Source organism: Manduca sexta, chromosome 9 (assembly GCF_014839805.1).
Source record: "Manduca sexta isolate Smith_Timp_Sample1 chromosome 9, JHU_Msex_v1.0, whole genome shotgun sequence".
Lineage (NCBI taxonomy): Eukaryota > Metazoa > Arthropoda > Insecta > Lepidoptera > Sphingidae > Manduca > Manduca sexta.
The window spans coordinates 4,167,857-4,182,280 of record NC_051123.1 but is presented as its reverse complement, the minus strand read 5'-3'; the positions used below and the strand labels follow the sequence as shown (position 1 = coordinate 4,182,280).

Here is a 14,424-nt window from a genome sequence, read left to right as displayed (position 1 = left end):
GGTAGGTGTATAATAAAAGAAGTGAAAAAACAAATAAGAAGAGAAATAGTAAACAAATGTAATTAAAACATACTCGCATATATAAATATATAGATATATATATATAAAAAAAATACATATATATATACATATATAAAAATAAATAAATATATAAATACACTAATAAGTCAATTAGAGGAATCTGCTACTTCTGCCAGCAACAATCGACGAACTATTACTATTAATATTACTATTAGGTGAAGTATTATAATCATTACTATTTTACTTACCGGTAAAAACATTTACTAACCTATGAAAAGATATTCTGGGGTCTTTCTTGGCGTGAATACGATTTGCATCCTTTCACACAACACTGAGTCATTTTCGAAACTTAACATATACACTAATAAACAAACTAAACAATTAAGAATATTATTATATTACTTTAAATTCAATATCTATGTAGATTTGTTTACATCGTTTATCACTACATGTACTTGCTAACTGGGCTGCAATAAATGGCGTCTGCTGCCGCAAAGCGGTCCCAGTGTGTTGAAGTAAACGAAATATTGCCATATTCGAAGAAAGCAGTTATTTTTTGTCTTTTTTTGTTGCGTGCCAAATAAGCTTTGAGTAAAAGAGATAGACATATATATTTACAATTATGCGTCGATTTCCCTAACATAAATATATCTTGTTCATATAGCTAACTTTTGAGGCTTGTCCTCTTTATTATTTAGTCATTGAGAAAATCACAACAAATTGGAATTGAAATTTACATGTAAATTTTATTTATTGTATTGGTAAATTTACTATTACAATGTTATTTACTTAAGGCAGTTAATTTATAACAAAAAGCTAATTAACAATAAGCAAACTAATCAAGTTTATAATAATTATAATAATGGTGCATACTGACCGTCTGATTATAATAATGATTCCTATTATGGTGTCTACATGAATATAAAAAAGGCAGCACCATGATATGGGTGATGATGATATTCACAATTATGGGAATGTCGGAAATGTACACTAAGTACTCATCTTTTATTTATTTATTTTATTTGCAAGAATCATTGTAACAGTTACAGGTGTCACCGTTTTTCACAGCATGCAAATTTATTTGTAGATAATAATAATATTAATTAGAGTCTTACACTATTGGGAATATTAATATATGAACTATAATGAATGCAATACATAAGTATACTTAACTTATCTAGCATTACATTTATTTTCTATATTTATGTTATCTATATAATCTTTCCATATTTTTGTATAATTCATTATTATAATATCTCTTTCGTATAAGGACGGTTACGATAATATGTTCGGAGTTTACAATGTTCATTAATTTATTATTAAACATTACCCGCTTTATACCTTCATAGTACAAATAAATGCACATAGATATCACAAGTTAGCAAGCTAATAATAAAATTGACAGCTACCGGTAGGTACAGTCTGCCAAAATAGTTGCTGAACAAATTCAAAACTTCAAAACGCTTCTACATTTTAACTTAAATCGAAATATTATTTTTTATTTATTTTAAATAAAGTAAACGCTTTGAGGTCTATTTTAGTTACGAAGAAAATATTTTTCATACGGAAACAAAAGACGATTTGAAATATTGAATTTGTTCAACTTTTATGATTTACTCTATATAAGGATCTGGATTGGTGCTCGATATATCGAGACTTATGACTATCGCATAAGGAGACGGAACAAAGTGAATGCTTTACACCTCAACCTAATCCGGGAATCAAGTCGTGATGTTTGTTTTATTTACTGGTGGAAGTCTCTCGTATGTGAGAGTCCGCCTGGGTAGGTACCACCGGAACATCTATTTGTGCCGCCTAGCAGTGGTGTGTAGTTACTGTTGTGTTCCGGTTTGAAGAACATTGTAGCCAGGGTAACTACTGGACATAAGAAGACATCTCATGACTCAAGATGGCGAGCGCAATGGAATACCAAACAAAACTTTGTGATTAAAGGTTGGGATGGTGTTTCTAATGTTTATGGGCGGTCGTATCGCTTACAATCAGGTGAAGGGCTCGTCTCGTCATTCAAAGCAATAAAAATCCTTGGCTAAGCACTGTATGCAAAGTAGATTAAAATGTATGTTTCCTAAAACCATTTCAGGCGAAGTCAACAATCACGGTGGAAGATAATGTCATGACGCACGTCCAAAGGTTAGAGGATGGGAAAGTGTTTACTTTCCTCAGAGAGTTTAACGGAGATGAGTTGGTATTGGTATGTATGTTGGTAGGTACCTATGGCTAAAACAAAGCTTTATCTCCATTTTACGCCATTTGCGGACCAACAACTAAGTTAGATTAGCTCGCATAGCTAAGAAAAACATAGACAGTCAACCACAAAAGTACTTAAACAAATTTAGAATTTCGAACTTTCGTGTCTTTGTAGACAATCGTTTTTTCTTTAGTAAAATTGTTTAAAATAAAGTAAACTCTCTGAAGTTTATTCTAGCGAACGATAAATTATTGTTGAGACGGAGACAAAACTCTAATGGCAATTTGAAATTTCGAATTTGATCAGATACTTTTGTTGCTGACCGTAGCTACTCGATTTACAGAATATCAAATCAATAATTATAAATAACTAATTTAATTTCCTTAAGACAATAACGAATAATGTTTGGGACGGAGCAACTAAAATATATTACAAAGCTTAATATTAATTTAATAATGTTAATCTGTTACATACAATTTTACATATTGATACTTCTGTTTTTTCCATTGCCTAAATAAACATTCCAAAATCACCTGTCCTAAAATGAATAATACGTACTTAAAAGACCGATGACAATCTATCTAGTAATCAGTTATTAATTAAAACTTTAACAGACGGTGACACCTGTAAACAAGCGAGCAATCCAGAAATCTACACAATTGTCATATTATGTACATACAACTCTGCAACATTCGAAATACTATAAAAATCTTTAAATTAACCCGTTCGTGCTTGGAATGTTAAGCAGAAAATATTACACTATCGCGCCCCCGCTCCCGCCACTGCAACCCTTTAAGATAGGACCGGCTGTGGCACGCGTTTCATGACATCGAGCGCTGAATTTCGGCGAGTCTGCCAGAGCACTAATCAAACTCGCAACGAATTTTTTTTAATGGTGAAGTAGGGAGAGGATGGACTTTTCGACCTTGAATTAAAAACGAAGCAATTAAATACCTATGCAGTACCATATCGTGAATGACACTGTTTGGTTCGTCATTCAAACAATACATTTTTATTTATAATGTTCAGTGCTTAGATACAATGTTCTTGAAACCCCAAAAATGCCTGTACTGCTGTTAAGCGGTAGAAGTAGATAGATTGAAATGGCTCGTAATAGAGGCGGCAGAGACGGGTTCGTCCCAAACGGCAAAATGTGTAAAATGAAAGATTTTAAAACTTGGACGTTAGTTTTTCGTATTTCTTTGCATGTAACATCAATTTATTACACTAGGCGGGGGGAAGGAGGCTTGACCTTTTTCTTTTTTCTTTCTCTCCCTCGCTGACTCGGCTCAGCAAATTTTGCGACTGCCCCAGGCAGCAAAACCTGCGCTACTGATATAATAATAATAAGCCATTCCTACTCCCAGAAGCTTAGGGATCGCTCAACATTATTTGCATAGTCTAGTCTTTCGGGGATTGGCGTTGTGCACTTTTAGATCCGCGCAGACGTTTCTACTTATTAACTGTTTGTTTCATTTCGATAGATTGGTATTTTTTAAAATAAATTCTTACTTAACGAGATGGTTTTTAACAAATGTTATTACGATTTTTCCTGTCTTGTTTGTTTTTCTTATTACACTCTGGCTGGTATTAAATTAAGTTTTATTACCTATAGGTGATCTATATTTATGTTGAAATATGACGTGGTTATTCCAAGTAACTGATGGTAGATCTTTCGTATGCAAGGGGCCGCCTGAGTACATAACACCACAATGTCTAACCTACCACCAACCACTAGTACGCATGTACGGTTTTTTTCCGGTTGCAAAGCATTGGAGACAGCATAAAAACTAGATATTATGAGGCTTAACATCTTATGTCTCAAAGTGACGAGGGCAGTGGAGTACGGCGCAATACTTTGTATTTCAAACTTCTCTGTGGTGTAGTTACTGTCTAGGGACAGTCGTATCGCGTACTATAAGACGAGTCGCGTGTTCGTCTCATCCTTCAACTGAATAAATAAGAGAAATTTTAAAAATAACTGGTAAATTATATATTTATCATAACAATCAATAAATTAAATAATTAAATTATAACAATTAAATTAAGCCTTGTAGTATCTGTATGCGACGCCGTCCCACGATGAAAGGGTCATTGTCTGCAAAGAAAAAACAGTAATTAAAACATATTCTGGGTCATGTATGGGTATCTATTATAAGATTAGAGCAGTGTTTTCCAAAGATTTTTTGCCATTCCACCCTCCTGTCTCAATAGAACTCCCCACGCCCTCTTCCTCTGCAATGCATGGACTAGGCAGCCAGGGGGCTCACCGAGTATCCCAACTAATAATATTAAAATTAGTTTGTTTCTCTGTTTTGACTTGACGATTTTAGTACTTAAACCGGTGATCATAAATTTTGCATATAATATGTTGTCAGGAGTACTGTAGGGTATCAGCCTTGAGTGTAGTGGGTATAAATTATTAAAAATAAAGTCCACTCGTAAAGAGGGTTTATAAGCAAGGAGTGAAAGTACAATACACGTAAGAGTACAACAAACATGCACTAGAAGAGAGAAGGAGAGAAATAAAGGAGAGTCTAAAGCTAAGCGAAAGTAACAAAAACTATGCTCGCTATAGTGATAAGCGTAAGCATCAGCGAGTTAAACAAATAAAAAAAATATACATATTCCCTATTATTCATAGTTATGAATGGCGCCGATCATAGTGATCGAAGTAGTACGTGTGAGGTTTACTTGCATTATGTACATGGTACCACGAGTTCTCATTTATTATTCGTAAACTTTAAATTTAATGTTTGTAAAAAATATATTTATTTTATTACATTGGTATTTTTTTAAACATATTATTGATACAGAATTTAAAATTTTCGGTTCCAAAACGACTATAAAATCAAGGTGTATAATAACACTGTATGAAATAAAACCATAATATTATATTTAGATAATACTTGAATGTAATACATCGAATACTTGTAAATATTTACTATTGTGCTTTTAGAGTAATAGAATCCCTTAACATGGACTGCTATTAATTCATTACATTATGTACACTTAAATACATTAATAAATTAATTCTTTATTTTATTTAAATGATGCATATTATTATAAAAATATAATATGTTGTACTGTTTTACTCGATTCAAATTCAAACTTACATGAAACGAATAAAATCAAGTGTCCAATTTTTCCCAGATTTCTCTGATTATACTTACGTCGCACGCGCTTTGGCCAATGAGCGTGCGGCATTAATTGTAACTATATATACTTTTCTAACGATCGTATGCTGAATCTCTTTATTCCTTCTTCGAGCCGATTTGTAATTACATGTACAGGTATGTGACTATAGCAAATAGTGCGCTGTTTTACGTGCAATTTTGTTAGTCTATGACGCGTCTATTTGTAAAACGTCATTAACTGTACCTCAACCAAGTATAGATGAATTTCTAATTACCCCTATTACACGATATTCTATTTACCATTTTGAGGAGGTCTTCGCTGAACTCTCTTATTATGGTGCCAATTCCTTTGCCGGTGTTGCCAACCTGTATCACTGTGTTACCGTAGACTGTGTACACGCACTTGACCTATAATATGAGTAAATGTTTTTAAATATACTTACAGAAAAAGCTAAGGATACCTGTATAATAAAGTAAACTTTTGCAGAGGTAAATTACAAAGGTGATAACTTGCAGAAAAGTAAATAGGTAGGTACATAAAATGTGCAGGACGCACACACGAAAAGAGCGAGACAGCGCATTCACGCATGCGCAGTAGGTGTGTCGAGCGAAACGACACACCCAGAGAGGGACGGACAATGCGCCCGCGCACGTGTGTGTGACTGTTTTTTAGTGGTACGTTATAAAGCGATCTCACGACCGAGATATTGAAGTGACAGTGTAGAAACTTTACGTAGATATAGTTTTTGCTTTTGCCTACCCCATGCCGTAAACATGGGTATTGTATATAAGTTCATATCAAAGTAAATAGCGTTTTTAAGGCCTTTGTGCGTCGTCTGTAGACAAATTTCTTGTGTTTTGTTATTGTAACTTTTTTCGTATCGCACATAGGCGTATTATTTTTATGTATAGTTATAGGTAATTGATTTATCTATAAAACCGTGTAAATTTCACATAGGGGACTCCAGAGGTCCAACTTTTATTTATAAAATAGTGATAGCTAGGAAGTGAAAATGAGGCTGCAAAAAGGCTCTATTTTTGGCGGCTCTCCCTACGGGATAGCCGGGTTATATATAAGCGAATGCAATTTTGGCATTCGGCAGTTCGAGTTCCAGCAAGTTCAGTTCGAGTCAAGAAAAGGAAGAAAACAAGAAGCCCTGAAGTGTTCCAGCCAGGAAAAACAGTGCAAGAAAAGGAGAGAGCGACGTGCATGCTGCACCGCTCACGCCGCACTGCGAAACATACGCCGCTACTGTGTGTCCGCCGGATCATTGTATTATTTAACGTGTGTGAATAGTGAATATACGCTATAAAAACCTCCCGGGCCTTATTAATTGGCATTGCCACTTCCCCTCACGCAATCCAGCACTCATTGTGGGGACGGAAAGGCGTCCTGTGCCGATCCTACGCCCCACATAAAATAACACGCTGCTATTGTCTCGCGTGCTATTTTCTTCACTTTGAAAATTTTCAATGCTCGCGCATTATCTACAGGGTCCACACGCTCTCATTGGCGGAACGCGCACGTCACGTCATTGGGAGCCAATGGCAGTGACTTCCCGAGGTTTGAACCGAAGGTGGCTATGCCCGCTACACCTGTCAAGGAATTAATTTCTTTGTTTTTCATAACAATATTAGCATTTTTTTTCCAAACGTAGTATTAATTCATAGAATTACATCTTTGCTTCGTTTTTGTTATAAATTATCTATTGTTAATTTATTTTAAATTTTAGTTGATCATGAAAAGTTAAAGTCTGAGGTAGGTATATAATATGTTAAAATATAAGTACTTATGACTAAAGAAACAAGGCTATTTTAAAAAATATTATTAATTTTATTGCAAAGTTTAGACTAATAAGTTCTTTCAACAATACATTGCGCAAGAACCTTCAGATTCCAGTAGCGCCTTGCCGCAAGTCCTGGAAGCTTTAAAATTTTTGAATGTCAACTTGTGATTATTTACGCGGTAAAAATTGCTTTCCGAAGTCGAATTCTGCAAGTTTTCTTGCTAATCTAAACATCGCTTGAAATAACACCTACCGGAACACCACCCAGGCCTAAATCTTCGACCTCTACGCCAGACTCGAACACGACTTCATTTTTGCCATTGACGGAGTTAGTGATGTATCTGTACTTGTTTCCCTCCTTCTTCAATTCGGCGGTGGCCTTCATCTGCGCGTATTTCTGAATCACCTCCTCATCAGTGACACCTTGAAACATTACACATTTCCACATATTATTCAATCTGTCACTGGTATTGCTTTATCGAAGACAGTAGTTTTAAAAGTTGATCAATCAATCAATCTTTCATGTAAAAATTATCGATCAAAGTTCTATTTTCAGCTTTTTTTTTATTAAATTTGGCCACGAATTAAATATTTATCCAATCCTTTAACTTGACAATATTAACATTTTTTTACATTAAGGTTCAATTCTTTCATAAAAGCAACAGCCAAAAATACGAGTGTTCTTTTGTCATCACTGCCTCCAACAACTGATGCAGCGTTTGAGCACTTTAAAAGAGTATACCTACAAATTCAGATATGGCTAGGAAATGACGTAGTTATTGAAAATTGGGGATGGAAGTATTCCAATAACATGTACATCCCAATAACAATGAATCAATTACCTGCTCCGGATAATTTATTGCAAATTTTATTTTGTAATTGCAAAAAGGGATGTGGAGCTTTGGTGGATGCAGAAAAAGTGGTTTATACTGCAGTGTAGCATGTTTACAGTGCAGCGGAAATAGTTGTTCCAATACTTCACCTATTCTACAGATAGATGAAGTAGAAGAAAATATTTGATGTAGACAACAATGTAATATATTTAAATAAACAGATTTTGTAGTAATATTTTTTTTCTTTTTATTAGTCGTAATTAATTACCTTATTTTTTTAAATTTACACAATGGAGTACGTTTCATTTATAATTAAACTGGCCGAGAAATTTCATTGTACATAGCAGCTGTCGGTCCGCTGTCCTGTCCACGTTTTTCTACCTGTTCGAGATCCCTACTCCTATTTTTATACACAGGTATCTTTGAAAAATGTTCCTATATGTCTACTCAGGTAAGATTTAACATATAAATAAAAAAAAAACTGTTTAAAGTGAAAATATATGGTCAAACATTAATTTTTATAATAATTTGTTTAAACAATGAAAAAATGGAGTGCACAAAAAAAAATTGGGTAAACATTGCAATTTATAGTTTAAAAAACAATATCCCACATCGATCGTATCAATTCATTCACTATAACTCTAATCCTAGGTGAAAACCCCCAGGCGCTCCAATGTACAATTCTGCGAAAATTGTATTGCTTGGATATGTCATTCCCATACATATTTATGTTTACTATTGGCGCTAACGCTTGTAGCAATGCGTCTTGGCTACAGACTTTGAAGAGCAATTGACAACATTTCATTTTTTCAACATACTCAAATGTTTATAATTTATTTATTTATTTTATTTATTTATTTATTTGCGAGTAACTCATGACTCAACATTGTTAGTAGGTACACAAGAAAACTTATACTATGTTAGTGATAATCAAAGGTTTAAAAATGAGGAATGACACTCCAATCCATGAGAGATAGCGCAACAGTGATTTATATACATACAGTCAAATCTGCGCGCTATCATGACCAGGATGCTGTTGGTGCTAGCCCTAATCCTGCGCACTAGAGAAGCACATCGCTTGCGCATAATGGCGAAGAAGCAGTCCACTCTCGCTTCAGCAAACATACTAGATCATGTAACTACATCTAAAATTGTAAGACCCAAATTTTTTATTTTTAAAAAATCTGATATTTTCGTTCATGATTTTCACTTTTAATGTTGTGATATTCTAAAACGACGTAAGCACCAAATGGTTGCATATATACGGCTCAAAACGTAATGACCAAACCTTGCAGTAAAAAATAAGTGAAGTGACAGTTTATTTTGTTTCTCTCTCTCTCTTCGAAAATGACAGTTGTGACGTAGATACCTATTGTATTATTGACATTTCACATTGACAAATGACGTTGTCTTAGTTTTTTAAATCAATAGTAAGGTGGACCAAAGAACTACTTCATTCAACTGTATGTGTGACGTCATCAAGAATTATTCGGTTTTTAATTTTTTTGGCGGCAGTAATAGACATTGCAGTGGTACCTACCCAGGCGGACTCTTACATATGAGAGGCCTACCATCAATATGTACGTTATATGTAAAAGAAGAATAAATTATAAACAATTTCGTTCGTTGTCACTTAACATGTATAATTTATCAATTTCCTAACACTTACAAAATTACATCTAAGCTATAACTAAGATTATGTCACAGTGTAAAAAAAGAATAAGTTTACAGCATCTGATGCGTTTAAGGTTGGCAACACATCACTACTCTGGCTGAGGTTTATGAGCTCTTAGGTTATATAATATAAGGCCTTGTATATATCCTTTCTACCAAAGTGTAAAAGCAAATGTTCATCCACACTTTTATGAAAAATACTGTAGTGTGCGCTCATAACGACAAAACATAGTGTAGTATTTATATTTGTTGCACTATTTATGTAGGTAGTAGTTACATTAAAAGTAAAAATATATAAGAAGAATAACAGAAATCTATAAACATTCCACAGCAAAGGTCGAACTTGAACAGCAACGTGAAGAATTAAGCATTCAGAGAAGTGTCCGGTAGGGTGATCCACTCTCACCCAAACTTTTCACGGTAGTGTTAGAAAATATATTCAGAAACATAAACTGGGAAGATTTTGGAATAAATATAAATGAAACGCACCAAAACCACCCAAGATTTGCGGACGATATTGTCATATTTGCAGAAAAATCAAACATAATACAAATTATATTACAGCAATTAGATAATGAAAGCAAGAAAGCAGGCCTATCCATGAATCCAGCAAAAACTAAAGTAATGACGAACGTAATGAATGAAAACATAAAAATAGGACAAGATGTGATCGAATATGTTGATGAATATGTATATCTGGGACAAATGATATCAATAAAAGAACAATACTCAAAAGAAATTGATAGAAGAATAAGTAACACTTGGAAACGCTATTGGATGCTCAAAGAAATAGTTAAGAACGGAACGATACCAATGTCAGGGAAAAGCAAACTGTATAACACGTGCCTTCTACCATGTTTCACTTATGGGTGTCGGACATGGCCCGCTACAAGCAAAAACAACCAAAAACTTACAGTTTTCCAACGCAATATGAAGCGGAGCATCCTAAACGTAAGGTTAAGGGACAGGTGGAAGTCCAGAAAAATAAGGAAAAAAACACAATTAAGCGATGTTTTACTAAAAATAAAAAAGTTCAAATGGAATTTGACCGGTCATATTATGAGCACAAATAGGAAAAAATGGACGAAAGATATAATGGAATGGTATCCTAGGAATGGAAAAAAACAAAAGGGAAGACAAATTAAAAGATGGGAGGATGATCTACCACAAGGATAAGAAGATTAATTCATGATAGAGATGAGTGGAAGAAACTAGGGGAGGCCTATGTCAAAGGACAACCTGACCTACAAACTGTTTTTTTAAGAATAAGTTGGCACTTTTACATTCATTGGTTTTTTTCAAATGAGTTAAAATGGTACTATATTTGGTCGGTGAATAGAGGCTTTTATTATTATTATTAAATTGAAAGTTATAGATTTTATTGTTTGTGGAAAATGGGAAGAAAGGACATGGCGCGTCCTCTATACATAGTCTAAGGCTTCACCATCCGACGCACTAACGTAAAAATAATATACTATAACGCGTCCTTAGGCGGGGGGCCACACAGATAAGACGTAGGGCGCAGACATGGCACGTATGGGGCGCCGTCATAATTGTTTAAAACATAGGAAATACGAGGCACGGACGTGACGCTGGCGCCGCGAGAGATGAAGGTTTTAAGCTCTCCAATTTCGACAGGATAACATGTCTTCTTCCGACGATGAAGATGTGTTAGCACTGGTGTATCTCGCTTATATACAGAGGGATATTGCAATAGTCTGATCTATTATAATTATAGAGAACTGGGTCGCAGAAAAGACATAAGTATGTCCACGCCCGGCCGTGTCTTACGTCTTGTCTGTCTGTCCAGCGCATTGTAACTAAGGACGTTTCTCCGGCACCGAACTCGTCGGTCCCGCGGACCCTATAAGTAGCACACCGCGCCTACGGGCTGCGTCCGTGGCGGCGCCCTGCGCTCCCGCAGTGTCGAGCCGGCTGTGTCTGACGGTAGACGCGTGCGCGTGCGAGACTCGTGGTCTCACCGTGTTATTATCGAATGATCAATTATACACCGGTCAACACGATTTTTGAGTCTGGCTCCTGAATGTGAAATTTTGGTTTCTCTTATGTTACAAATAAATAAAAAAATAACTGTTCCGATCAAAGTTTGCTTTTGTAGAAACTAGAGCAATTTTACTGAGTTTCAAAAAACACATACAAATTTTTATACTTTCTCTGTAATTTTATTTAAAATTACGATAAAAGAAGTTTTTATTGAACATCAAAGTCTTTTATACAAGAATTATGACTAATAATAGCAAACAAATAGAAAATAACAAAACAATCATGTTCAAAAATGATTTTTTTAATGGATCTTTTATGTTTGTGTGCGTATTAATCCCCAAATGTAATCTCCCATCATACTTTCGTTGTACTGCCCTTGGTAATGTCGTTCAAAGTCCATCACATCTTAGTAAAAACGTTCTCCCTGCACCTCTGAATAGGCACCCATATTATCTTTAAATTTGTCCAGGTGAGCATGTAGCATATGGAGTTTATGGGACATTCTGCAGCCCATCGATTTAAAACTTTCAAGCATAGTTTCAATGAGCTCTTCATAATTGTCGACTCTCTGATTTCCAAAAAAACAATTGACTACTGCTTTCAGACGCTTCCAGGATTATTTTTCATGAGCAATAAGGAATTTTGTGAAATCATCGCTGTTCATTATTTGTTTTATTTGTGGTCCAACGAAAATACCAGTTTTAATTTTAGCTTCAGATAATTTGAGAAAAAATCTCTTTTAAATATTCAATAGCTTCAGAATTATGATCTAGAGCTTGCACAAATTGCTTCATTAGCCCTACTTTTATATGTAACGGTAGCATCAATATTTATTTAGGCTCTACTATTGGTTTCACTTTCACATTATATTTTCCAATTTGAAATTAACACAAGCACCGTGAGGCACCCATTTCTTATCTTGATTCCGTATTTTGAGGTTATAATAAGCGTCACAGGCTTCGCAATGCTTCAAAATCGTTGTCAAAGCAAATTTTTTGCTTCTTAGTTTAATAAATTTCCCGCAAATAAAACAGAATTAATCAACATCCTGTTTACACTTTCTTGATGCCATTTTCTAACCAAGTACGACATAAAAGTCGGTTGTTACAACTCAAATATACTTTTTTTTAAATAGTAATATAGTAGTAAACACTCACTACTGCCGTTCAGACATAATTCACAATTTGCAATTAAAATGATCAAAATGCTATGCTTCATAAGAATCGATTAAAATCTTCAATACGTACTTATCAACATAAATCAGACAAAAGCAAACTTTAAGAGCTAAAAATGGATATCCGAGTGTTTTTCGATGTTTGGAATCAGAATTCAAGCATTAGAACAGAAACACATTTTTTTTTTTTTTGTCGACCTGTGTTTCCTATTATTGTTATTGTTACACCCCATATAATTAAATAAATAAATATTATATACTCGATAATACATACCCATGTGCTTAAGGTACTTGTCGAAGTTCTCGTGCCTGTCGAACGTGTAAACTTTACCGACGTAAGCCATTGTGCGCGGTTTCTAGACGTCTGTACACAAACTAATGAAATCAGACAATAAGTCACCTTTTATAGTCACTGTTAATCTAGGATTGTGGTTTGGTTGGCTTGTTGATAAGATTTCGTGTATCACTTGCAATGTTGGAGTAATATTCCGGTTTTGTTCCGTGTTAAAGGATATTGTGCCTAATGTACAGGGCATTATGGAGGTTAATGAGTTATATGCAGGACATCATGACGTAGCATTTTTGTCGTATTCCAATTTTGTTTGTGTTAATGAATGGCGTACCTAATGTACAAGGATAAAAGCAGTCTGCATCCAGTGGGTTCCTATGACCTTTACGATGCCGTCTATTCAACATGTGGAAGGAAATCCAACGCTGCGCTAGTCACAATAGTGAAATCAGCAGTCAAATGTCAGTTCGATTGCCTATAATTATTTAAAAGATTTGCGATTTTTTCTGCAAAATACGGCAAATCAATTACACGTAAGTAATAATTTAACCGATTTGTGCATAACGTGGCATTTTAATCCACATTATGCGATCCATTTTGATGGTATATTCGAAGCTGCCGTCAAAGGTATGAAACCCATCTTTATTGGGTCATAGGTAACGTGACCATTTATTTTTCGTCTCAAAACGGGACATCGGTTTATTTACGTTAAGTATAAAAAAAAACAATGGAAAAAAAAACAACACACGCTTATAAGAAAATTTTTACTTCAGCGGCCGAGCGTTGCACGTATGAAAACTCGGAAAATTGCGTTTTCCCGAACAACTATAAAGATAAAATTAAGGAGCAAAACAAATTTTAAACAAATCCGTTCAGTTGTTTCTGCGTTTACTTCTGACAAACATACAAAACATCCAAACCTTTTTACAAACTTTTGCATTTATAATATAATCAAAATAAGATAAGATTATATTATTAGATAATTATAAATTAAAAATATTATGATAGATACAAATGTTCAGTTTTATTTATATGTGTCTGAAGAACAAATTTGTTTTATTACAGCTGTTTTTTTTTTTATATATTGACTCTAGTTATCAACATTGTTTTCAGAACTGGAATCTGTAACTGTGTCTTTTTAAGATGTCCACATTTTATTCATTAGAGAAAATATTCGTAGGCGTTGTAGTCAAGTAGCAGCCCGGTCGGCTCTTAAATTTTCTCACGGTTGCGAAAAAACGGGACAATTTTTTTTCCCAATTTTTTTGCGGGGACACCGGGACAGATTACCGAAAA

General features: G+C 34.5%; 1 protein-coding gene across 1 annotated transcript; it reads right to left on the bottom strand.

Moving 5' to 3' along the window:
* Positions 1–4,199: 4,199 nt before the first annotated feature.
* LOC115449814 (fatty acid-binding protein 1-like) lies at positions 4,200–13,245 on the bottom strand. The gene is made up of 4 exons (XM_030177707.2): positions 13,114–13,245; positions 7,408–7,577; positions 5,668–5,775; positions 4,200–4,328 (listed from the first exon to the last, which is right to left on the bottom strand). The coding sequence occupies exons 1-4, from the start codon at positions 13,181–13,183 to the stop codon at positions 4,275–4,277; spliced, it is 402 nt and encodes a 133-aa protein (XP_030033567.1). The 5' UTR covers positions 13,184–13,245; the 3' UTR covers positions 4,200–4,274.
* Positions 13,246–14,424: the final 1,179 nt, after the last annotated feature.